General features: G+C 35.5%; 3 protein-coding genes across 3 annotated transcripts; all 3 read left to right on the forward strand.

Annotated features, from left to right (window-relative positions):
- Positions 1 to 133: 133 nt before the first annotated feature.
- On the forward strand, positions 134 to 11,087 carry LOC137936136 (1-acyl-sn-glycerol-3-phosphate acyltransferase PLS1-like). Its single transcript, XM_068780691.1, has 11 exons — positions 134 to 482; positions 1,564 to 1,686; positions 2,269 to 2,308; positions 2,411 to 2,484; positions 2,643 to 2,702; positions 4,541 to 4,618; positions 4,709 to 4,867; positions 5,045 to 5,170; positions 7,959 to 8,051; positions 8,739 to 8,825; positions 10,634 to 11,087. The coding sequence occupies exons 1-11, from the start codon at positions 402 to 404 to the stop codon at positions 10,895 to 10,897; spliced, it is 1,185 nt and encodes a 394-aa protein (XP_068636792.1). The 5' UTR covers positions 134 to 401; the 3' UTR covers positions 10,898 to 11,087.
- Positions 11,088 to 12,313: 1,226 nt separating this feature from the next.
- On the forward strand, positions 12,314 to 14,245 carry LOC137937434 (extensin-2-like). Its single transcript, XM_068782495.1, has one exon. The coding sequence runs from the start codon at positions 12,314 to 12,316 to the stop codon at positions 14,243 to 14,245; it is 1,932 nt and encodes a 643-aa protein (XP_068638596.1).
- An 8,683-nt stretch (positions 14,246 to 22,928) lies between these two features.
- On the forward strand, positions 22,929 to 23,615 carry LOC137937435 (pollen-specific leucine-rich repeat extensin-like protein 3). The gene has a single exon (XM_068782496.1). It carries the CDS (start codon positions 22,929 to 22,931, stop codon positions 23,613 to 23,615), a length of 687 nt encoding a protein of 228 aa, XP_068638597.1.
- Positions 23,616 to 26,849: the final 3,234 nt, after the last annotated feature.

Genomic DNA, 26,849 nt, shown 5'->3' on the forward strand with positions numbered 1-26,849 from the left:
TTGCGATTCTCGATTAATGTGGCCCTACAACCACCACGTTTATACTCTGCATTTCATTGTTAGAAGAAACCACTCGATGCGGCCGAGCGATACGTTTCTCGCCCGTACCGCCGACGGACCAACCAAGACAGAAAAAGCGTAGTGCGCATCCTGCCCGCCCTAGCGTTTGGGTCGGTTCTCATGCAGTCTGGGAAGGAGCGAGTGCTTTTCGCGTTCATGGCTCCTCTGGCCCGAGCACGGTATCGTTAATGAGCTCTGATCGCATCTGGCAACTTTCTCTCTACAATTGGGAAGCGTGATTCGGTCAGGTGGAGCTTCTGACAGTGTCTTAAATAAGGTGGAGCGGTGAAAGTTGTCGAGATCCCTTGGCGTGGACTCCTCTCGTAGTTCCAGCTTCGGCCATGGCGATTGCAGCAGCTGTGGTTGTTGTTCCATTGGGGGTTCTGTTCATTCTCTCTGGGCTTCTCGTTAACCTCATTCAGGTATTACTTGTTTTTACTTCTCTCCTTCGGTTATGGGCAGGCGTGGCGTTTTAATGTTGCGGTATCTGGAAATGGATAATTGATAAATTGGAAGTGCGATGCTGTATGTTGATGCATCCGATTTGGAAGTTCTTCGTTTTGTTACTGATTTTCACTTCTTTCCTTTTAAGCTCAAATGAAAAGGAATTTGAGAATATTTCACTGAGAGTGGTCTGAGTTCCTTTATAGTTTTTTTTGCGTGGCTTCTTTCTAAGCTGTTTTTCAGTTCGTCTAGGGACGTTATCCTTTCCCAGGCTTCCGTTTCTGTGCGTCCTTTCTGACATTCGGGTTGTTTTCAAGCAGTACGTTTTCTATTTTCTGAGATTAGGGAATCATGTCGTTCATTTTGTTGGCTAGGTACTCTAGTTAGGTTTTCGTTTCCTTCAGTTCCTTATATTACGTTACTCGTGGTTTTATTGACTGGCAACTATTACTGCTCCTTTTGTTGACAGATTTCTGTTCCGTCTGTCTGGAACCTTCACCAGTCTGGAAATCAGACTTCTGTTACGTGGCATTGGTCTTTGCTTCTTTTTTTCTTTTCAGTTTTTCGTGTAATTGGTTTCCCTTCCTGGTCTTTCTACTTTTGCTTTTCTGATTTTGTGCTCCTCAGCACAATTTTTCTAGAAAAAGCGGTTGTTCCTTGGAGTGATTGGATCTACGCATTTATACCAGCTCAATTTCATGCTCTCTCTTTCAGCTTAAATTTTTCAAGTCTGTTATTGTTTCATGGCCGTCTAATCACGTCTCTTTGTAGTCAGTTCGTTGCTCCTGCTCCAGAATTTAGTACAATGTATGTTGATGGTTCCTGTCTTTGCTAGGTACATACTAGGTTTTGATGACCATTGATTTGGCTTAGATTTTTCTATTCATTAGTTACTTATTGTCTTTCTTAATTTTTCTGTTTTTTTGACATTATGTTTGATACTTCCTGTCTTTTCTAGGCACATACTAGGTTTTTATGACGACTGATTTGGTTTAGATTTTTTTTTTCTATTTGTTAGTTACTTATTGTATTTCTGTTTTTCTGATATTATGTTTGCAGGCTATATGTTTTGTTTCTATCCGTCCCTTCTCAAAAAATTTATACAGGAGGATCAATAAGGAAGTGGCTGAGTTGCTGTGGGTGGAGCTTGTATGGCTGATTGATTGGTGGGCTGGTGTGAAGGTAGTGTTATAATTTTCTCGTGTATGTCAGCCTCAAAACAATTTCCACTTATGGATGAATAATTGTCTATTCGTTCATTTTATCCTCACAAGTGAAATATCATGTGACTTGCGTATCATCATCGTAAGAGCCTTGGTCTATCTATGATGAGTTTGTTATAATCCTTATCTTTCATCCCAAAGTTGTCATTGCTATTCTTACCTAGAATTAAATTTATCTTTTGTGTATCCTCATTGATGTGATTAAGATTATCTTTATTTCTTCTCTTTATCATGTCACAACTTATCCTTTATGATGATCTGATGGATTTGTGGCATACTGGCCTTTTTGTAATTTCTTTACATCAATAAAATTCTCTGAATTCATTCTTTAAAGATCATTGAGTCTTGCTTCAAGAAGAAAATATGACATTTGAATTTGCTTCATATTGATCAGATGTAAATACAAATGCTTTATCTATTGGAATAAAAAGGAAAAATGATATGATTACAAGGATTACCCTTTTCATCAAGACAAGGTTTATCTGTTTGTAAGCTCTTTAGGAATATGATTTTTCAAGTAAAGGGAATTTTAATTTTGCAGATTCTCTTATTTACGGATCCTGAAACTCGCAAATTAATGGGTAAGGTTAAAAAGCTCTTGTTTATATGGGAACAATTTTGCTTCGCAATGGCACTTCTTCATAATTGGGATGCTAGCTTTTATTTTATTGTAAATCTTCCAGGTAAAGAGCATGCTCTTGTAATCTGTAATCACAAAAGTGACATAGATTGGCTGGTGGGGTGGGTTTTAGCACAGGTGCACAACTTTTGCTCTTTGAACTTGAATTTATTCATTTACTAATATGTCCTTGCACATATGTGCAAACATCTATACTCTTTTGTGTCTATATAAGTTGCAGCACTTGTAAGCTTTATTTTTCTCTTCAAACTTTTTTCTTTGTTTGTTTATTTCAGCGATCAGGTTGCCTTGGTAGCAGTCTTGCTGTCATGAAGAAGTCTTCAAAATTCCTTCCAGTAAGTTTTCTTATTTGATATTTTTCAACCAGAATCTTTAAAGCAATATTTAATTCTAGAAATCAAGTTGAAAGTCTACCCAAAAACAAAAAAAAAAAAAACTCTTAATTTTAAAAAGTTAGCTCTTTCTTCTATTTAATTTCTGTAGATGTTTGATTGCTGTAAGAATAGACCTAAAGCTTTTTCTTTGTCCATTAAAATGTAAGGATGGTTACTTCTAAACATGTGAACATCAAGGGATATCAAATTCAGGAGCTTGAACAAGAAACTGTTTTTGTTATCTTTTGATTTATTCACATTGTTATATGCTCAAAATAAGTCGGGAAGCAAGTGTCATCTCTTCAAGTGCAAACAAATTACATCAAGAATAAGGATAATAATACTCCCAGTGAACTGGTTTACCTAGGATAACAAAATATTTATAGAACTTGAGCTATGAAGTTGTGGTGTTTAATTATGGTGGCAAGTGCAGTTCTAATGCTTATTGGAGATTCTTGTCTTTGTCCAAGTGTTATTTTTGTCGCTAAGCACCATATCTATGTTTGTTTAGATTTAGAGGGAGATCTGAATTTGCTGACAGTCCATGGGATGACCTTTGGTGGAAGTTGGACGTTCAGTACATGTACTGAGTCTTACAGGAACTTTTGCTAATCTACCATATTTTTATCAGTCATGGTGGAGCAAAACTTATTCTTGAGTTGCTTGTCAGAACACTAATGCAATTGGAGGGTTTTTGGCTGCTCAAACATGACAAGCGTCTGCATGACCAGTTATTTTGGGTTGGGTTATTGGCTCAATAGGCACATATTTAGGAGGTTCTGTGGGTCGGTCTTGGTGCTTGGGGGTTGCAATATAAGTGTGTCATGAACACTCAAGGAAAAAGAGAAAATCCATGAGTTTTTATCAAAAAACTGAAGGGCTTTATCATCTTTAGTGATTTTGGTGATCCATATACCCTCAAATCTGTTTACCATGTATTTTCCGTCCGTACGTGCAACATTCCTTTTTGTTCATTGTTGAAGGTGCTTTTTCTTGGTGGGTCAACTAGCCTGCCTTTTATTTATTAAACAGAGGGAGAGTGCTTTTGGCAATGTGGGATGCCTCTAGGATGATATGATGCAAAATGTTTTTGCGCATTTGATGTGATGAGAAAATGGTTTTTTGCCTTTTCTTTTGCTCTGTGAATATGCATGTAAAATTTCCTCTAGTACCCCTCTTTAGAGAAATTAAGGTAACAACTTTTTTCATAGAAAAAAAGCATTTAAAATGAGGTCTTTCAATGGTGTTTCAAGATTGCCATTGGGTGGAGCAAGAAGGATGATTTCTTTGGCATTACTGGCATATTTTCCATGAAATTTCATACTTTATCCAAAAAAAAAAATCCATGAAATATAGGACCTTGCCAGAGGCATTGTCTTCCTTTTGGTTTCATGTTCCCTTGTCAGCTAGTAGCCTAGCAGATCGTTTATATAAAATTCTTCCTTATTAAAAAAATTATATAAAATTCCTCGTTGTATTTGGCTCACCTGCTCTCCTTTGTTTTTTTTTTTTTTTTGAAGCTTTCAGCCTGCATGTTTGTTTTCTATTTTTTCCTAATAAAATCAGTCATTATTAAAAAAACTGAAGATTTTTGCTATAAAATAAAACTTGCATTGGAGGACTTTGATCTGAGATTAGTCATTATTGCACAAAATATCGCAAGACTGTGACTTCTTCAAACATGTACGGAACCACTATGAGAGAGGCTTAAGTTTGATGTATTTTCTTGCTATTCAAGTTGATTCAGTATGCCAATAGCTCCAAAGATTTGGTATAATGATAACCATAATTATCTGCAGGTCATTGGTTGGTCTATGTGGTTCTCTGAATATCTCTTTCTGGAGAGAAGCTGGGCAAAGGACGAAAGCACATTGCAGGTATTCTTTAGTGTTACTTCTAATTGTTTATAAATGTGTGACTCTAGCTCCATTGTTCTGAATGTCTGAAATTATGTTTGCATACTACAGTCAGGTCTACAGCGTCTGAAGGACTTTCCTTGTCCTTTTTGGTTGGCTCTTTTTGTCGAGGGTACTCGTTTTACCCAGGCCAAGCTCTTGGCCGCACAAGAATATGCAGCATCAACAGGGCTGCCTATTCCTAGAAATGTTTTGATTCCTCGTACCAAGGTTTTGCTCTTCTCTCTGACTTCTTTCTGTTCATACTAACTGCTTTCCTGATCCACTTTTCATTGTCATTGTCTCACTTTTTTCTTATGGAAGCAGCATCTTCTATTTATATTGTTAATAAGTTATTGAAAACCTAGAACTGCTTTATTTCTGACAAATTTTGCTGTTGCAATCCAGGGTTTCGTTGCATCTGTAAGTAACTTGCGTTCATTTGTTCCAGCTGTATACGATGTAACAGTTGCTGTGGAGAAGAGTCACCCTTCACCAACAATGTTAAGAATTTTTAAAGGGCAAGCATCGGTGGTATATTGACAGTTTTTTGTATATTCTTTTATAAGCTTCCTTATGATCTGCCTTTCTTTGAAGAGCATTATTTTTGATTTTGAAGTGTCATCTTCAACTCCAAGATTTGCTTGTGCAATATTCTATTTCTCGTTGACAATTGTATCCACTTTACTTTATATAAAAAAAAAAAAAATTGTATCCACTTTACTTGCTGCCTTGACTGTCTAGATTGGTTCTGGATACATGTTCCACTTTTAAGTGCTGATTGTTTGGACTATGCAAACATGAGAATATGATATAGGAAACAGCTGTTCTGGCACCACATAATTGAAGCTTTCATCATGTGTAAACTGTTGAGATCCACTGAATAGGATGATTTTGCCTTGTGGCATTTGTGTGAGTGATGATATTGTGCCTACTATAAGAAAAGGCAGTGAAAGGCATCCTGTTGTGGTTGATGTGCTTGATAAGACTTCTAGGCTTGTGATTTTCTAGGGCGACTCTTAGGATTTTCAGGGTGCATCCAAGAATAATTTTCTGTGCTTGCCTAATCTCTTCATTTAGAGGTTTTCTATTGTCCATGTAGAACTCTGTATTCTTTCATATTTACCTCTGACCCAGGACACAGAAAGCTAAAACTTGATGGAAGTTTCTGAATGAGGATTGTAAAGCTGGTGGTGAGTGCTTGAGGTGAATGGTGGTATGGTCATCCTAAGTGATAGGAATGCTGGGTTTGAATATTTCCACTGAAACTACATATTTTTCCTTCCTGGTTTCTGGTTGTTTTGCAAGCTTGTCCTCTCTTTTGATTTTACAGGGACTCTAGTATTGTGAGTATTTTACAAGAAAGGGTCAAAGTTTTCCATTCTTTGTGTCCTTGAGTACTGCAGTCTTCATATCTCTAGGGTTTTTACTGGAAAACAAACACAGAAGGAAACTGAGATGCAAACTAAAGTGGACTGTTGGACATTTATTGGAAAAGTTATATAGGCTGATATAAAATATTTTGAGTGCCACGGCGAGCATATAGTGTATGGTTTGCATAAGGTGTAGTACTAATAGAATTCAAAATCTGATTTTTTGACTGGTCAGGAATGAAGCTCTATATGGGGTTGGAAATTTTAGTTCTTGGTCAGCATCATGGTTGTGCCAATTGGCCTCATGCTGCATATTAGGGTGCCAGAAATTCGAAATTGCAGTGAAATTACCAGAACAGTAAAAATGTAAAGAATAATAAAAATATTAAAAAAATACAACAAACTTGTGAAAAAGTACATTATCTTTGATCATAAGAATTTGTTTCCTCAATCCAAATACTTTTACTACCGAACTAAAGCTGTATCCCAATAATCTATCTACTTTGATCACTTACAGTATCAAATTCATGTCATCAATTGGGATAATATGATTTGTGTTGAACTTCTAGAGAGGAAAAACAATTCTTTGATTGATTTGTGTTGAGTACACTGAGTCTCTATTTATAATAGAGAGAATAAATAGAATCTGAATTAAATTAAAATTTACCCATATACCAGTTACACCCAAAGTACAACTCTTAAAAGATAACTCCTACAACAATTAAACAACTCTAACAACATGAAAGTCTAATAATACTAAAATTCCTCCTTATCTTCCCATGAGTGTCATATAAGACTCTTCAACATTTTTTCTTGTGAAAATAGTTCAGATCATATGGCATCTGTAGTTGGGCCCATTTGATTAATAATTTCTATAATCTTGTTAGATCTGAATCTTGGATCATCTAATTGGAGATAACCAACGAATTTGTGGTTTGGCTCACTTGAAACCATCCTTTTAATAGTTTTAATGATTTTTTTATCTTGGTATACTGGATTGTAAGGGATGTTTTTGGTGATAGCCTATGTTTACTATGAAAAGTGAGTGAACTTATATTTCATTTATTTCGGAAAAGTTCATTTTGGCATCACATGATGTTTTATTATTTTGAATTATTTGAAATGCACAAAACTCTAAATTTTAGAGGCTCTAATATGAGTCTTACAGTTCATCCAGACTGTAGTACTGTTTTGGGACTGTTGTCTAGGATCAAAGTCAGAACCTTGACTTGTCTTGAACCTGGCCAAATCTAAAACAACTCCTCTAAGAGAACATTTTTTTGAGTTGACAATTACAGTTTGCTTTGTTTATGAGTTTTAAAAGTGCAGACAAACTCCAGAATGGTTGTGTTTATGTAAAAAACCAAAAGTTGATCTGCTGAAACTGTATTTCATGCATGTGAGATGTCTTCCTGGAAACTGCCCTCTTGGTGCCTGCCCTTGTCTATTAGGAGATCTTGGATCTGTATAGACACCGTACTGTATCTTGAACCCTGAGAATCATATTGCTGTCTCTCTGCTTGGGATGGTGTTACCTTCCAACACCTTGTTGTGGGGGATGCCTTTTCTCCTATGTTGATAACCCTCACTGTGGCTCAGTTTTTTTTTTTTTTTTTTGCTTGATTGCCTTTGGGCATTGTACTCACTATTGTATTCCTTCTCCCTTTTAATGAAATCTTATCTTCAGCCCATTAAAAAAAATTGTGCATATGGTATCTGATACATGTGAGAATGATATATTACTTTACTAATGTTTCCTTTTTAGGTTGTCTTTGTATAAATTCCTTTTTATTTTCTATCGAGCATGAATAATGCAGTATATCACATTTTGTGTCATAGAATTACATCTCTCTGTTTTTTTATTTTTTTTAAACTCTTTTTTTAATTCTAGATGATTCTTTCCCTGTTTCTGGACTTGATGTTCTTAAGATGTGGTACATATTTTTCAGGTGCATGTGCATTTAAAGAGACATTTGATGAAGAAATTGCCTCAGACAGATGATGAAGTTGCACAATGGTGCAGAGACGTATTTGTAGCGAAGGCATGAAACTCAACCTTTTTATATTGTCACTGTAACAGATGAAAGGCCGCCTATTCACAGTGTTGATAGTAACCTTTTAGAGGCATAATATGCTTTTTCTCTTTCCATTTGATTTGGGCTGATTTTTTTTGCCTTTTACTTTCTTTGAGCTTATTGTTTTTTCTGTCTTTTATATCATTGTATCTTTGTATATTTTCTCTAAATGAATGCTTTTTCTCTTTCCTCTTGATTTGGGCTGATTTTTTTGTCTTTTACTTTCTTTGAGCTCATCGTTTTTTACTGTCCTTTATATCATGTTATCTTTGTATTTTCTCTCTAAGAAAAAACTACAATAATGTGCATAAGTGTAAGTTTCAATCTAGTGTGATGTCACCCGTTTTGACAACCTGACAACCTTACAACCGATTCTTAATTCGTCATATTTTTGGGTTTAATTATGTTTTTTTTTTTTTTTCTTCTGGTTTCTTCGTCAAAACAAAGATTGAAAATTATGGAAGAAAATATTGTATCAATAATTCTTGTTAGTTTTTAGGTAGGTATTGCACTCCTTACTCTTTTAATACCTTATACATCTTCATTCAAAAAAAATAAAATAATTCTTGTTAGTTGGATGCTAGGTTTTGGACCATTTTAGGTATATTTTGACAATTTTATGTTTTTTTTGTTTTGGGTTTTGTTACATCACAGGATGCTTTACTGGACAAACATGAAGCTGATGGCACATTTGACGAGAAAGACTTTCAGCCAATTGGTCGGCCAAAGAAGCCATTATTGGTGAGTATTTTTTCATTTAGAGTTATACAAATTAGATACCATTGTATTCCAAAAAAAAGGTGAGAAAATCAGCTATAGAATAAGTATAGATTCACAAGATACTTCAATTTCAACACCTATACATTTTCATGAATCCCAATGATGTGGGCCTCACTTTGCAAAAATTAGGGTTAGGGCAAGGATGGGATGTGCGCAGGTAAAATACTTTCAGATCAGTATAAAACTGCAATTATATAGAGAATAGTGCAAAAAAGACCTCAATTAGGGCTAACTTCGGCATAAGGATTTGATGACGCAGGCAATAGGTCTAGCATAAGTAATGCACATCCCAAGATCAATCCAAAGAACCCTTTTTAGGGCAATTATGACATGAACTATCCTTTAAAAAGTGATACAACCAGTAGCCCTAGGGTTATGGCAGAAGAAAAGAAGAAAAAATCAAATTTTTACTAACCGGTCACTGAGGAGATTTAAAAAACCTGCTTCAATGAGGTCACCTTGATAACAAAGTGAGGGTTTAATGGCAAAAAACACTCCCAGCAATGATTTATTGCTTTGATACTATTTAAAATATGAGAAACTTGAAGAGAGAGAGAGAGAGAGAGAGAGCTCTTGAATGAGCTGCATTTGGAGTCGTGCACAACGACCAATGCTATTTATTAAGTTTAATTTGACAATTTACAAAAAATACTCCTTACATAAAATCACTTATCAGTTATTCCCTTATATCTCCCATTCTACACTTCTTATGAATAAAGAATGTGTACATAGATTAAACCAAACATATAGAATAAGATAGTGCAGCAATATAAAATAACCAATCATGTAAAATGAACAAAATGCCTTTGAGTTGATTTTCTCGCAAAAAAAAAAAAAAAAACCACAATCTGATCTTAAGTGTGAGAACGTGAAATACTACGTCAGATTTAGCTGAATAAAAAACAGTATATATCAAAATGAGAAGCCTTATGTTCTGTAGAAGTAGATCAAATAAGGAACTGAAGATGTCATCAAGGGTGTGTCCCTCTAGAGTATTCTTATTCACTTTTCATTCGATCATGACTGTGTCTGTAGTTGGTTGCTTGTTGGATGTCTTATGTCCAAAATGCATGGAGGGGGACTGCCACCCCTCCCCCTCCCCTCTCTGTATAGAAGGGGGCATGCTACTTCCCCCATTTATAGAGCAGGTTGCTCCCCTCTTTTGCAGTCCCACAGGGCAGAACTTCCCCATGTAAGAGAGGTCGCCCAGCTGATCGGACTGCATCAGCTGGTTCATTGGTTGGCCAGCAAACCTGGTTTGGTCAACTGGGTTTTGACTCTGTGGGTATTACTTACTATTGATCTGGACAAGGAACCAGGTCCGTGGTTCAACCCCGTTCAACTGGCCACCATGGTCTGGGTTTTACAACCCTGATCCTAACTGTTCTTGGTTTAGGATATTTCAAGAATTGTATCTTGGCCTTACATTCTAGTTTTTCATCATCTCATAATAAAGTTTCTAGCTGGCTGGAGATTAATTGGGATCTAGTAAGTTTGCTATAATTCCACTCGGCGTGTTGGACTGGCTAAAATAGTTTTTGTTGTTTTTTGAGAAACTTTGAAGATACATTTAAAAAATGGATGATTCTTCATTGCAAATGGAATCTTTTCTAGATTCATAGACAGACAATATACTTATTTCTGTTTCACCTGTTTTTCTGCTTTTGTATTTTCATAGATATATCCTGTGAGGAACCACGTAGAAGAAGAAAGTGGTTACTCTTTAAGGGGCTTTCCCTTTTTAAGTCTTTCTTGTTTGCTGCAAACAGGTTGTCGTCTCCTGGTCATTCCTGCTGAGCTTCTTCGCTTACAAATTCTTCCAATGGACCCAATTGCTGTCGACCTGGAAAGGAGCTGTCTTCTCGGCTTTTTCTTTGCTGGGGGTGACAGTGGTTATGCACATATTCATTCTATTCTCTCAGTCAGAGCGCTCAACTCCTGCAAAAGTTGCACCTGCCAGGGTGAAGAACAACGGGACTGCGACTGGAACCCGGAATTCATCTCCTCAAACTGAACGTGAAAAGCAGCATTAAATTATTATTTAATTCCCATCGAGAGTAAACGTAGTCTAGTTCTCTTTTCCCAAAGAGCGAGAAAATTGGCTAGATTCGCTAGTGATTTTAGCTTCTTATTCTTTGGATTCTCCATGAACTACCATAAAGTTAGTTCATAGGTCTGTGCATTGTTAATGAGTATGAATTTCTGATTGCTTTGCAGGGGTTAGTTTTGTACTCCTTTTGTGCTCGTGTAGAATGGAGGTTTGTAATGAAACTGAAATATTACATATATCCAGATCAATTCGTTGCTTCTTTTATCTTCCCCATCTCAAACTGCAGCAGCACTCCTGATTCCTCGTGTACCTAAGACGAGGCTGCTTATGAGGTACTATTGAGATTTCCTTGAACAGAGATGTCTTCTTTCTGAAAAGACGGGGAAGATCTTAATGAGGATTAGTCTATCAATTACGGGAAGATCTTAAGTCGCGTATCAGCGTGAGACGGAATCTGACATGAGTAGACAGCCATGACTCTTAGTATAAAAACGCGGGTTAGGGAAGAGCGATTCAAAATTGGCTTTCTCTAGTGGTCAGTTCATATTCTTTAAATACTGTTTAGTGTAATTTTCAGTAGTCTGAACACACTAAAGCAACTGTTCCGATTCGATAAAATGGGAATTTTCCTCTTGAGGATATTTAAGCCAAAATATTTATTGTTCCCTTCAAGAAACAAACAGGAAGTCGCTTTTAGCATTATCTTTGTGCTGCATGCAGTCTTCAACACTTCTCAGTGAACACCAGCCGTGTAACAGCAAATTAAATCCCAGTTATTGCCTTTTCAAAGGCCAAACTCCGCGTACATAATAATCTATGCAGAATAAACTTGGAAGCATTTGTAAAATTGTAGAAGACCATTTTCATGATCTTGATTTCACAACCTCCTTGTTTGTTTTTTTTTGTTTCTCATGTTCGATCGTGCTTCAGTATTAAATTCAACTGGGGGAAGAAGCTTCCGACGGCTGCCCAATGCCCATTTTCCTCTCAGAGGAGACGCGTTCACGTCGGGATAAAAAAAAATGAAGCAAAAGCAGCGACTTCACCTACTATCTGCTCCATCTTCTTCATGGTTTGCATTTCTCCACCGTCGACATATTCTTACCTGGATTTAATCAAACTAAGGGAGAAAAAACAGATGTTAACGACTGCGTATCAGAATGGCGAAAAGGAAATACAGATACAAGATTTGAATACGTTTACTTCCAGCTAATTTACTGTATTTAATTGAAAGTCTCCTGGAGGAAGGATCCTTTAGATCGCTATATAAGGGCCTTTCTTCTTTCCATCAAGCATGGATTAAGAGACCTTGAGGTTTCTAGCCTAAAATCAACAGCTTGGAGTTGCAGTGTTCGTAGTTGCTTAACTTGGGTCGGCAGCTTAGGCCTCCAAGGCAGGAATGGGGAGGTCGGGCATGGGGCCGCAATGGCCCAGCCTGGTCTTTGCTCTGGCCTTGATTGCCACTGCTGTGGCAGCAGACCATGATACTTACTACTACAGTTCTCCTCCACCACCACCATCCCCATACTACTACAAGTCTCCACCTCCTCCTCCATACATTCACAAATCGCCACAACCGCCGTCTCCTTCACCTCTTCCGCCTTACTACTACACATCCCCGCCCCCTCCATCGCCGTCACCGCCGCCTCCACCAGCTCCATCATCGCCACCTCCCTATGTTTACAAGTCACCACCTCCACCATCACTTTCTCCTCCACCTCCACCATCTCCATCCCCACCACCTCCCTATATATACAAGTCACCTTCTCCACCATCCCCATCACCTCCTCCTCCATATGTTTACAAATCCCCACCTCCACCATTCCCATCACCTCCTCCTCCATATGTTTACAAATCCCCACCTCCACCATCCCCATCACCTCCTCCTCCATATGTTTACAAATCCCCTCCTCCACCATCCCCATCACCTCCTCCTCCATATATTTACAAATCCCCACCTCCACCATCCTCATCACCTCCTCCTCCTTACGTTTACGAATCCTCACCTCCTCCATCCCCATCGCCTCCTCCTCCTTATGTTTACAAATCCCCACCTCCTCCATCCCCATCGCCTCCTCCACCATATGTTTATAAATCACCTCCGCCACCATCCCCATCACCTCCTCCACCATCATCATCGCCTCCGCCACCCTACACCTACAAGACTCCACCTCCACCATCTCCCTCTCCACCTCCTCCCTATGTTTACAAGTCTCCACCTCCACCATCTCCATCTCCTCCTCCTCCCTATGTTTACAAGTCTCCACCTCCACCATCTCCATCTCCTCCTCCTCCCTATATTTACAAGTCTCCACCTCCACCATCTCCATCTCCTCCTCCTCCCTATGTTTACAAGTCTCCACCTCCACCATCTCCATCTCCACCTCCTCCCTATGTTTACAAGTCTCCACCTCCACCATCTCCATCTCCTCCTCCTCCCTATGTTTACAAGTCTCCACCTCCACCATCTCTATCTCCTCCTCCTCCCTATGTTTACAACTCTCCACCTCCACCATCTCCATCTCCTCCTCCTCCCTATGTTTACAAGTCTCCACCTCCACCATCTCCATCTCCACCTCCTCCCTATGTTTACAAGTCTCCACCTCCACCATCTCCGTCTCCACCTCCTCCCTATGTTTACAAGTCTCCACCTCCACCATCTCCGTCTCCACCTCCTCCCTATGTTTATAAGTCACCACCTCCACCATCACCTTCACCTCCTCCACCCTATGTTTACAAATCACCACCCCCGCCTTCACCATCACCTCCTCCTCCATATGTTTACAAATCACCACCCTCACCTTCACCATCACCTCCTCCTCCATATGTCTACAAGTCACCACCTCCACCATCTCCATCACCCCCTCCTCCATACTACTATAAATCTCCTCCACCTCCTTCACCATCACCACCGCCTCCATATGTTTACAAGTCGCCACCTCCACCATCACCATCGCCTCCTCCTCCATATGTATACATGTCACCACCTCCGCCATCTCCTTCGCCTCCTCCTCCGTACGATTATAAATCTCCTCCACCTCCCTCACCATCACCACCCCCTCATTATATGTACAAGTCACCGCCACCACCATCTCCTTATCCTCCACCACCATACTATTATAAATCTCTACCACCACCTTCATCACCTCCACCTCCTCCTTACTACTATGAGTCATCACTACCAACGTTTCCATCCCCACCACGTCCATATTACTATGGATCGCTACCACCACCATCGCCATCACCACCACCGTTATCACTATCCCCGCCACATCCTTACTATCATTACTACTCACCCGCTCCACCAAAGGACTACAAGTGGTACGATTAATTGTTACGTGGAAAGAGGTTGTGAAATAACAGAAAGCTAAGAAGCTCAAGCATGCATGTTGTTTTTCTTATTTTTTGTTCTCATCGTGTATTTCTGAGAAGAAACAGAGACAAAGATACACATTGTACTACCGGCCATCGTTGCTTTGTTGTTGCTGGAGTTATATTTGATTAATTTGAAATTTTGTGGACATAGTGCAAGTCCTACCTTTCTTATGTTTCTATTTTTCCTTGTTCTTCTTATTCTAATAGTTGCCTTTTTCTGGATATAGTGCAAGTCCTACATTACTTAAAAATCCCAGCTGCGTTGTTGGATAACTAAATGTTCTGCTTTGAATTGTATGGGTAGAAGCATAATCGTGTACACAACTTTGGGAGTTGAATTCGAGAGAAAATTGTAGCCTATGCACAAGACAAGTTACTCTAATATAGTATGATTGTGCCAATAAAAAAGCATAAACAAAAGTTACAAACAAAATCAGGTTGTTTCATTATTTTTGTTTTACTATGGCGACACAAATGGTCCTTTGCATAACCCAAGTTTACTCAAATACAGTCCTAACTCAATAGTCACCTTACTAGACTCCCAAGTGGAAACATCATCATTTCAAGGTTAACATTCAATCCAAGAAACTACGCCAGGTTTGTTCAATTCTGAATTTTCTTTCTGTTAAAGGGGAATTTTGGCTTCCAGTCAATCTTAGTGGTTTGTGATACCCACAAATCATATAGATCATGGTTGTACCATAATAGTCTCATCTCAACTACTCCGGGGACAAGACTCAGGATAGAGAGTGCAGGAATTTGTTCAAACAAAAGAAAAGATAAAATAAAAAAAGAAGCAAAACTCTGGAATTTAGCACAGTGATTATTCCTCAATGATTTTATTCATGTAAATAAGTTTCATTTGTAGCCGAGTACAAACTTCTTTATTAGGTTTCAAGCTATCATCATCAATACAATACATTGCACATCATCAACTTATCAAAATTGAAACGAAGGGATTCACATCATCTCCCTTTGCTCTCTTTCTTTTACTTTTTAAATTACCCTTTGATCTGTTGCCTTGTTCAATAAGCAAAGCTGCATGAAGAAGTAGAGATATTGACTCTTGATGGCCACTGTTATTGTTGGTCCAATGAACTGAACCAGAAAAGAGCAACCAACATGTATACATTTGAAACAGAATGAAGAAAACTGGAATTGATGAGACTGGTCCCCGTTGCTTCTAACCTCATTGTTTTTTTTTTCATATTTTTGTTTTCATTTATTATTTACATTATTATTTATTGTTTTATTATTTTCTTTATTTCTCTTCCTTTTTTCTTTCTTATTTATTTCCTTCTATTTTCCCTTTTGCCCCTTTTGTTTTTCCTTGTTTCTCTTTTTCTTTCTTTCTCTTTCTTTTTCTTCTTCATTCATTCATTCTTCTTTTTCTTTCTTTTTCTTTTCTTATTTCTTTCCTTCTTTTTTCTCTTATTCTTTCTTCCCTTCTCCTTTCTTTTCTTTCTTTCTTTCATTCTTTCTCTTCTTCTTTCTTCCCCTCTCATTCTTTTTCTTTCTTATTTCTTTTATTGTTTCTTTCTCTTCTTCTTTCTTCCCTTCCCTTCTTTTCCATTCTTTCTTATTCCTTTCTTTCTCTTTTTCTTCATTCATTCATTCATTTTTTTTTCTTTCTTTCTTCTTTCTCTTTTCTATCTTTTTCTTTCTTTTTTCTTTCTCTTTCTCCCTTTTGTTTTTTCTTGTTTTTTTTTTTATTCCTCTTTCTTTTTTCTTCTTCATTCATTTTTTTTCTTTTTTCCCTTCTCCTTTTTCTTTCTTCCGTTCTACTCCTTTTTGTATTGTTATTTCTTCTTTGTTTCTTTCTTCTGTCTTCTTTCTTCTTTCTCTTTACTTTCTTTTTTCTGTTTCTTTGTTCATTCTTTCGTTCTTCTTTTTTATTTCTATTTACTTTATTTTTTCTCTTTTCTTTCCCTTTTCCCTTTTGTTTTTTCTTGTTTTATGTTTTTCTTTATTTCTCTTTCATTTTTCTTCTTTTTTTATTTTTCTTTAGGCGTTACAGTAGGGATCGCTCAAATTGCTCACTAATATTAAACTTAAGCTAAAACAAGGAAAATAAAACTCAACCTTTTATAAAAGAAAAGGAAGGAGAAATTAAACGCATACAACGACAACCTTGAAGACAAGCTTTGAACAATTCAAAGTGATGCCTAACAAACTAAATGGTTACGTATTTATAGAGGGCAAGACCTTCCACACTAAGACACAATATTCGATGGATTTCAAAGGTTTTGAAATCCACCAATGCGTCTGCTACATGTATCCCAATAATTAAGTACTATCAATAATTTCTTCTAACATCATTATTTAATATTTTGATATCAATTTCAAGATATGATTTTGTGAGGATATGACTATACTTGATGCTTGTTTTGTCTTTTTTTACAAGTGTTGGCTATACTCCTCCTTTGTTTTTTTTCCATGGCTTCTACAAATCAACTATATATTCTTGATGTCTTTTGACTTTTGTTGCTGTTCACACTACAATAGGGTCCAACAATAACATTCTATTCTGTTGATCCAAACTGAGCTAGAAAATTGAGACATTCGTCTAAGTAAAAATACTCCATTATTTAGTAGAAATAAAATTTTTTAAAGTTTCATTCTCAACTTGCTTGATATTTGCATCCCAATAATCTCCAATAGGAGCAGATTCTTCATGAGAGTGTGAATCTGGGATGGAACTGATTTCTTAATCGTAATCTCCATTATCACCTTCTTGGTCACTGCCTTGTTTGGAATAGCTATAGGCAGATAGATATAAACATAATTTAAAAGACTGATATAATTATTTTCTCCACTAATTTGGGAGTGAGATTTTTAAATTGAAGAAAAACAAACTTGATTTCTACAATTTTGATTTCCATGTTGGAGAATTATTCTATCATCTAACATAAAAAGTATGCTGAAAGATTGGTAGCTGTAAATTAATAATTGCAATTTTACAATACCATTTCCATATCTAAGGAATGGAAAATTCCAAAAAGAAAAGGAAGGTATCAAATCCTTTCACAATGGATTTTACCTCTCGAATATTGGGATGAATGACCCGCCATTGACCATAAAGTTTCTGAAGTGGAACAAGAAGAATTGAAATTGGAAGCCCAAATTTAGCTTACCACTTGTACACCCATAAAGGAATGAGTATTTTATCTTATTTGTGCTTCTGTATTTCAGCACTAAGGGTGATAAACAAAGAATGTCGATGCATGGGATTTTGATATTAGAATATATTAAACCAGTCATGGACACAATCCCAGTAATTATACCCTTTTTCATTGGGTGCATATTCTTTATAAAAAAATATGTTTTTCTCCAAACTAATGGAGATAAAAATTTATTAATAATATATCGACAATAAACTATTGGATTTTTTTTTTATATTTGGTAGTGTATGATGATTAGTAATAGATTGAGTATGAGCCACACCACCAATCAAATGAAGATGATGTTGTTTATATCTTCTGTAATGCAATTTTTGTACACTTTGTTGGCATTCTTACCTCCAATACTGAAAAGAGACGAGAATTATTACAAAATCTTCATTGCGAAAAAACTCAACCAATTTAAGTGGTATAAGGATGTCTTCATCACCAAGTAATGTAACAAACAAATGCCAATAATGAATATTAAAAATCTAAAATTTATTAATGGATCACAATCTAAGAAACCAATTGTCTGTTACAAATGTAACAAATTTGGCCACTATTCCAACAAATATAAAACTAAGCAAAAGCTTAATGCTCTCATACCATTAAACTCATTTTAGTATATTTTAATTATATTTTTATCCTCTAGCTTTCTTATAGAAACATTATTCCTTAGCAATGAAACATCATTACTCTGATACCATTATAAGATCTTTGATCAATGTATAAATTTTCTTCATAAAGAAGATCATGGGGAGTAGGCTTATTATAATAATTTTTTGTATTACATCCCATTGCCTTCTGGATTTTTTGTTATAGTCTAACTTTTGTAATGTATGTTTATGTATTATTTGTTGAAGGAATTCTTTATCTTGCATCATCATAATTAAGGTTAATGTCGATTATTGGTCTAAATATTGATACTTAGATTTTTCAACCTATCTAATAATTCTTGGATATATTCTTTGTTTGAATTTGTCTTAAAACCTTTGATAATAGATGGAAGTTTAATTGGAGGGATAATATCATTATCCTAATGCAAAGAAAATTGACGTGGTTCCTAAACATATTGATTGAAAACATATTTATCCTGTTAGCTTGCTTATAGAAGCATTCTTCCATTGCTTTGAACCATCATGACTCTGATATCATTAAACTTATTTTAGTGTATTCTAATTATTTTTTTTATCAAATTTCTAATGGTATCAGAGCATTCATATTGGCAAAAATGAATTTGTTAAGAGATAAATAATCTATATTTTTTTTTCAATTGGTAGAGTTTAATTTACTACAAAAATTAATGATTAGACAATTCCATCAATTAAATCCACTTCAATTTATAAGAATGATACTTTTACCATAGAACGAACTATTGATATCGATACCAAAGATACAACTATTAATATTGATACCCAATATACAACTCTAAAATTGTTAGAGCTAGAAGATTTGTAAAATTTTCTTAATTATGATAAATACAAATATAGGCATGAATACAGGTGCATTCAAAAAATACTTAGAAATGGAAGAAATTTAGATTGGAAACCTTCCTTAATGGTTGTCATTGAAACTAGTAGTAGTATAGGTCCTATTTATTTTAATGTTCATCCTAATTTAACATTATTTTTAAAGATAAAAATCTAATGAAAGTTTTACAACTTAGAATTCTGACTCAAGGATATAACTTCTTACCTAGATTATAAACCATAGTTATAATTATACACATTCATTTAAAGGTAATGAATACTTAACTCCCAAAGTTCAAAAACTTTTAGAATTAGGTAAAATTTTTATTATAGAAATAAATTTACTAACTGTAAATATTGTCACTCCTAGAATGTTTTATTGGGAAGAAATCAAATTTCCTAAATCTTGGGTCATACCCTAAGTTGTTCCACCCAAACCTCTAGTCAATATTGACATTGATCAAATTATTGAATCGGTGGATATTGATGTTGTTCTAAATTTTAGAACAAATTTAAATTCACAATATTGAGTATCTTTACCATCTCCTTTGAAATACTTTGATGTTGGTTCTAAATCTAAAAAAATGGAAGCAAATATGACTTATCTTACTACTCGAGATGATTTGTTTGTGGAAGGAATAAAACTTTCCCATAATTAAATTCCACATGGAATCTATCATAGAAACGAGGAAGAAGAAACTTCCCCTACTCCTAGAAAAATTGCTAATTTTACTGTTTAAAATGAATAGTTTAGGATTTATCATCCATAAACAAGCTATTATGGATGAATTTGAACATCCCATAAATACTCAATTTAGGACATGGTTCTTTTACTAACATACACTTCTGGAATAGAAGAACCATGTTGCTCAATTTTATACTTATCCAGAGTAAAAAAAGACAATCATGTCGTTTGAATATTGGTATCGAGTACTTTATCTAGAGATGAAAGAAAAACAAGAGATTAATACTCTAGAAATAATTAAAGTTTAACATCTTCAGTCAAGAGAGTATTCAATCCACACGCCCCTCGTGTACCCTTAAATTAGAATCCTCTAATTCTTTGGGTAAAGGACTATCCTTGAAGTTGTAGCTTACATTCAATTTGAATCACCTCTTAATTCATTTAGCCAAATTCAAAAATAATTTTTTTTTACCAATCTAACCTTAAACAACTCAATCGAATAAAAAAAGTTGTCGAGGAAAAGTATGTTTATATTTGCCTATGGTTCTTTCAAAGAAGGCAAGGACCAAGAAGTTAATAATGAAGATCATGATGAAGAAATCAATTTCGTCCCAAATTCATAGCTTGACAATGACAATGCTTCTATTGGAGATTATTAGGATGCAATTATCAAGAAAATAGAGAATAAAACTAAAAAAAATATATTTATGTAGAATGATGGAGTCTCTTCACTCAGATGAATGTCTCAATTTTTTGCTTAGTCTGGATCAACAAACTAGAATGTTATTGTTGGACCCCGCTACAGTGCGAACAATAACAAAAGTCAAAATACATCAAGAATATAAAACTGACTTACAAAAGCTATAAAAATAACAAAAGAGGAATTATCATCACAAAAGCAGATTCCCTATCATATCAAGACGGACAACTCAACAATAAATTAAATTTGTTTTAGACAATTGGCTAACACTTGTCACAAAAGAAAAAAAACCCAAGTAAGTCCATACCCTCACATAATTTTATCTTGAAATTAACATCAAAACATTAAATAATGATGTTGGAAGGAATTATTGGGGCACATGTAGCAATCGTATTAGTGGATTTCAGAACCTTTGAAATCCATTGAATTTTGTGTCTTAGTGTGTAAAGTTATGTCCTCTATAAATAAAAAAAACTATTTAATTTGTTAGACATAACTTGAAATTATTCAAAGTTTGTCTCCAAGGTTGTCGTTGTATGTGTGTAAGTTCTCTTTTCTTTTCTTTTATAAAAGTGTGAGTTTTATTTCATTTGTATTGGCTTAAGTTTAATATTAGTGAGCGATCCAAAAGATCTTTGCTATAATGGTATCTGAGCCAATGCTCAAGGCTAAGGCAAAATGATTCTCTAAGCAAATTAGCAAGATAAAAAATATGATTAGAATATACTAAAATAAGTTTAATGGTATCAGGGTATTAAGTTTTTACTTAGTTTTACATTTAACTAAAGGTTAAATTACTAAAACGAGAAGGAAGAAAGAAAGAAAAAAAGATAAGAAGTAGATGAACTAGAAGAACAAGAAATAAAGGAACAAAAAAGAAAGAAAGAAGAAGAAATAAAGGAACCAAAAAGAAAGGAAGAAAAATAAATAAAGGAACAAGAAAGAAAGGAAGAAAAAAGAAATAAAGAAACTAAAAAGAAAGGAAGAAGAAAAATAAATGAACGAGAAAGAAAGAATAAAAGTAGAAAGAAAGCAAAAAGTAAAAGACGAAAAAGAGAAAAAGGAAAAGAGGAAAAAAGAAAGAAGGTGAAGAAGGGAAAATGAGAAGAAGGAAATAAAAGAAAAAAAGAGAAAAAAAAACAAGAGCCATCGGAGTTAAAATGAGGTAGAAGAGCTCTGAAATATTGAACAGAATTATTATCTCACAAATGTAGATGTGTAAATGATATATAAATGAAATAGGAAAAACTATTTCATATACCGTTCCATTTATAATTAGTATATGGATATATGGTATTATTTGCATCTTCATATAATATTTATTTAACTATTTATCGAATGGTAGATTGGGTAATTAGGTAAGTAAATAGAATAAAAAAATTAACACATAAAATTATAAAACCTTAAAATTTTAAAAATAACAATATCATGTGCACAAAAATGAAGAGCTCAGAAACATTGAACTGAATCATTATCTCACAAATATAGATGTGTAGATGATATATAAATGAAATAGGAAAAACTATTTCATATATCGTTCCATTTATAATTAGTATATGAATATATGGTATTATTTGCATCTTCATATAATATTTATTTAACTATTTAATGAATGGTAGATTGGGTAATTAGGTAAGTAAATGGAATAAAAAAATTAACATGTAAAATTATAAAACCTTAAAATTTTAAAAATGACAATATCATGTGCACAAAAATTTGTAAACATTGTCATTCTAATATATAACAAAATCATTATATAAATATTAAAAATCCTTAAAAAACACTTGAATCATGTTTTATCCCAAACATACATTCAGTTACCTGGGTAGAGTATAACCATTACACAATTTTGTTCTATTTATAAAAAGTAAACAGGTAAAATTACCCAAATGCCTAATTGAATAATATTTTATTATTATTTAATAAATGATAAAAAAAATCGGTACACGGTAAAACTGACATGCCTAAACAAATGAGCAAGTTGCATATACGATTTACAAGCTACTTATATAAGAGAAGTTTACCATATATAGAGAGAAGCTTGGGTTCTTAGAATTTTAAGTTTAAGGGAGTGTCTTAGCTTTAATACATAAGAAACGGAGAATATACATTTCAGGCATTTTAAAGCATCAATTTAGCACAATTCAAGTCACTTTAAGCACTTATAGTTTGTACTTCTTTCACACGCTCCATTGACCTGAATTCCCCCGGGAAGATCTCCTCCGAAGTGAACGGCAAATGTCATCATTTCGATCATTACAGCAGAAAATTCAACGCGGCCAACCCAAGAAGGTCGTTCAGTTCGCAACAATCAACAGGCACTGCTGCCATTCCAGCCCTCCTTTCTCTTACCCAGCTCTGTTTCTCTTAGCCTAACTTAATTAAACAAGATTGGTAGGTTTACCGGCAGAATCAGATATTGGGTCGGTAAACTGGTTCTCAGATATTGGGTTGGTAAAAAGGGACTTATTCTACCGAATGCCTCTATATAAGAAGGGTAATCAACTGCAATACAAATCATGGAACACCCGCAGTTCAGGCATCCAAGAACTCGTCGCTTCTGACTTGAATCAAAAGAATCAGAAGGGCGCTTTGGAGTCTGGACTAGCCTGAGCGAGGCAGCCATGAGGACGTCCGGCATCCTCTTTGTCGTGGCGATGTTATGCCTGATAACCGTCGAAGAGGCTGCAGCGAGACCTTTCGGCTTCATCAAGTCACTGCCTGCTCCCAGTGTGCCACTGCCACTACCTTTCGCTTGGCCGCCTCTGTCCTACCCATTTAGGCGACCATCTCCACCACCCGCATCAGGAACTCAACACGACTTCAACTTCCCCCCGCTGCTTGAATTCATCAAGCCGCTATCTTCACCACCACTCGGTCATAATCAGAGCAAGCCCCAGAAGCCTCCATCATCATCTCTTTCCCATCCATTCCCTAATAAGTTCCAACCAGCGTCACCGTCTCGGCCCCCGGTAGACCACAACAAATGGCCCACGCTTCCATTCCCATTCCCCTACATGAAATCACCACCAGCCGCAAACTCAAATGAGCACCGATTACAGCCGCCACTGTTTGCCCCTCCATTTAAGCATCCGCATCCAGTTGAATCTGCTTCTCCACCACATGCCTACCATCAATCTCCACCTCCTCATCTGCTTTCTCCACAGACTAGTGAAGCTTCTCCACCACTTACATATGATTTTGAGACCTCGCCACCCTTATCAGGGCCTACATTTGATCAAAAAACCCTTTCTCCTGTGTCCCCTCTATCACCCTTATCATCGAATGAAGCTCTTCCCCCAACAGCGTGACCGCCATTCTTCAATTGGAGAAACCATGTTTAATTTGAGACTGAATGCGTTTATGAAATAAATGGGGCATCAAATCCCTATCCGGTAATTTTGTTTGTGCATGAAGTATTATAACAATCTTAGGCTTCTGTTCCAACGTCCACGATGACTACTTTATATTGCTCTCACTTAAGATAATCTTTCTATCACCATTGGGATGATTCTCACTTAGATACCGTGTAAATCTTTTAATCGTCATCCCTCACTTTTGGGATAATTTTCGCTCTGGCGCGAGTAATGTACCGCGAGTTTCATAGATTGCAAAAGTGAGGATAAAAGAAACACGATCTAAGTCAGTTCATAGCTTGACTGTATTGGGAGATGATGACGAGTGAGAGACGGCAAAGCTGACCCACAACAGCAGTAACAACTTCGCTGTCAAAGTGGTGATGGTTTTTTTTTTTCTATGGATTTTCAATCCAATCCCAGTTGAAATGTGCATTTAATGAGATTATAGATTTCTGTAGAACTGTAACTTTTCTCTTATAACTTGGAAAAAATCAACTGGATCTGGGTATTTTCTATGGGTATTGTCAGCAAGGTAGGGGAAAATCAACATTGATCTGATTGAGTTGACCCGGCCAAGTGAGATCTGGGTGGGTCAAAGTCATATAACCATGATTTAGAGGTCTTCTAATGGAGTTCAAGTATGCCCACTCTCCTCGCATTTTCTCTCCAAATTCAAGTTCAATTTTCATGCCTCCCTTCTCTGTTCTTAAACCTCATCCAAATTCCTTCTTTGCACCATAAAATCCTACCTCTTCGTTTCTCTTGGCCCAACTTAAAGAAGACTAAAAGGGAAACTCAAGAGTCCACGCATCCGAGCACTCATGGTTGCTCCTTTTAATTAAAAGACTCGGAAGGGGATTTTGGAGTTTGGACCAGCTTGCAGCATCCATAATGACGCCCAGAGCTCTCTTTGTGGTGGCAATTTTACGCTTGATCGCCGCCGAAGTTGCTCAGCGAGACCTTACGGATTCAACAATTCACGACCGCCTTTTGTAAATCCAAAAATGCCAGTTAATTTTTTTTATTAAAATAATACCTAAAACTTAGACATTATCATATATATTTTTTTAAATGATTAAAATATAAGTTGATTTTTCTAGTATAACTTAATTGTTCTTCCTTATGTAAAAAATATTTATGTCGTAAAAGATCCATTAAAGAATTTCAGCACCTCAACTGCAACCACGAAAGTTAACTCAAGAAATTGAATTGAGGTAAGGTTTTGACTATACAAGGTTTCATTGGTAGCAAGGGTTACTTGCTTCTCAATATTTTGACTTTAAAATTATAAGCTCAAGTAAAAAAGTACCACTAATCTTATATGCCCAATCTATGTGGGAGTGAATCAAATAGTTCTTGATTAACTGGTTATTAAAATACCCAAAATTGTTTTGATTTAAAATTAGAACAAGTAGGTCATAATTTGAACCAAACAATTAATTTTAAAGTGGAAAAGTTATACTTCAGCTACACTTGACTAAGCACTATGAAAAGATTTTAAAATAAAAGCTTGTAAGCATTTTTAATCTCACCCCGACCAATCAATGCTTGTGTTTGATAGATTGAACAAGATCATTTTAAAATTATAGTGCTTAAAACTAAGCAAATATAAATTTCAATGTAAAAAAGAGAAATATACTTAGCTCCTTGAGAGTTGGCTCTTCAAAAACCAAACCTCAACTCCAATGTTTGACTTTAAAGGGAAATAAAGCTTACAAGTAGGGGTGGCATCGAGTCGAGCCGAGCCTAAACCTGTCTATGTTTGAGCCGAGCTTGATTTAAATATTTTGAGTCGAACTCGAGCTTCAACATATATTTAAAATTTTTTAAAAATATATATATAAAATTATGCATACATTTTACATAAAATTGGGTATAACCTATATATATAATACATGTATAAGATTGGGCATGACCTTTACTTAAAATTAAGCATAATCTATGTATATAATACCTATATAAAATTTGGCATGACCTCTACTTAAAATTGGGCATAATCAATATACATAATACCTGCATAAACACTCCATAAACACCTCATAAACACTCCATAAACACACTATGAAATTGTTTATACACTCCATACACTGCATAACATTATGAATAAACTCCATACAATAATCAAACACAACAAAATTAAATGAAATATCACTATCAATTTACAATCACCCAAATAAAAACTATAAATCCTTTAAATAGAATCCTATTACTATTAGAGACTTACTAGAAAATTACAAGAAATATTTTAATTTTTTTTAGGAAAGTTAAATGAACCTCTTATTGCCTCTTCTAAGGAAATAAATAAAAATTAATAATTATCTAATATATTACTATACTTATCGATGAGTTTTTAATCAAATAAAATGTCAAACACAAAATTTCTATGAAAATTGCCTCATACTAAAAGTATTGTATCATCAACTGTCAAATACTTATTCAAAATATTTCTATACAGTTTTCTAGCCCATCTTGGCAAGAAAATCTTACTTAAAAAAATTATATGATTTTTTAACAAGAATTTATAATTAGAAAAATATTTTCAAAAAACATGAGGCACTAATGGTCCCTATATTTCTACTAAAAATGTATTTTTCAACATTTATTGAAAAAACCACTAATAGTCTCTAGAAACGTATTTCTACTAAAATATCTTTTCAATTTCTTCAAGAGCTATGAGGAAGGGACAAAAAGTTTTTATTTCTTGTTTATGATCTCGCACGTGTGACTTTCACACGTGTGAAATCAACTTCTTTGGGGGGGGTGGGGGAGCTCTAACTATTCTCCGATTTTTCGCCGATGATAGGGAGAGAAGGTGCCGCGTTGGCTAGCACCTATGGTCGGCAACGGAAGCGGCGGTGACGGAAATAGAGGATCCCCCGCTCCCAATCCCGTGACTCACGAGCTTTCGAGCCGAACCTTGATTCGGTCGAGTTCAGCTTGTTAACTCAAACAAGCCGATTTTGGATCTTAAGCTCGAGAGATACCGAGCCAAACTCGAGCCGGCTCGGTTCAAAGCCACCCCTACTTGGAAGTATTTGAGAATACTTTGGCAACCTGAGAGTTTCTATTTGGGACGAAATCAACTTAAAAAGAGGGGTTGGTAACATTCTAAATACCTTAAACCATTGGTGAGAAAGATACATTTTATTCTTTTGCAAATCCAAGTGAAAACTTAATAAAAATTAA

The sequence above is a fragment of the Aristolochia californica genome, unplaced genomic scaffold, assembly GCF_029961685.1.
Source record: "Aristolochia californica isolate CCGP_79_NKW_82.1479 unplaced genomic scaffold, dmAriCali1.0.hap1 SCAF_7, whole genome shotgun sequence".
In the NCBI taxonomy this organism is placed as follows: domain Eukaryota; kingdom Viridiplantae; phylum Streptophyta; class Magnoliopsida; order Piperales; family Aristolochiaceae; genus Aristolochia; species Aristolochia californica.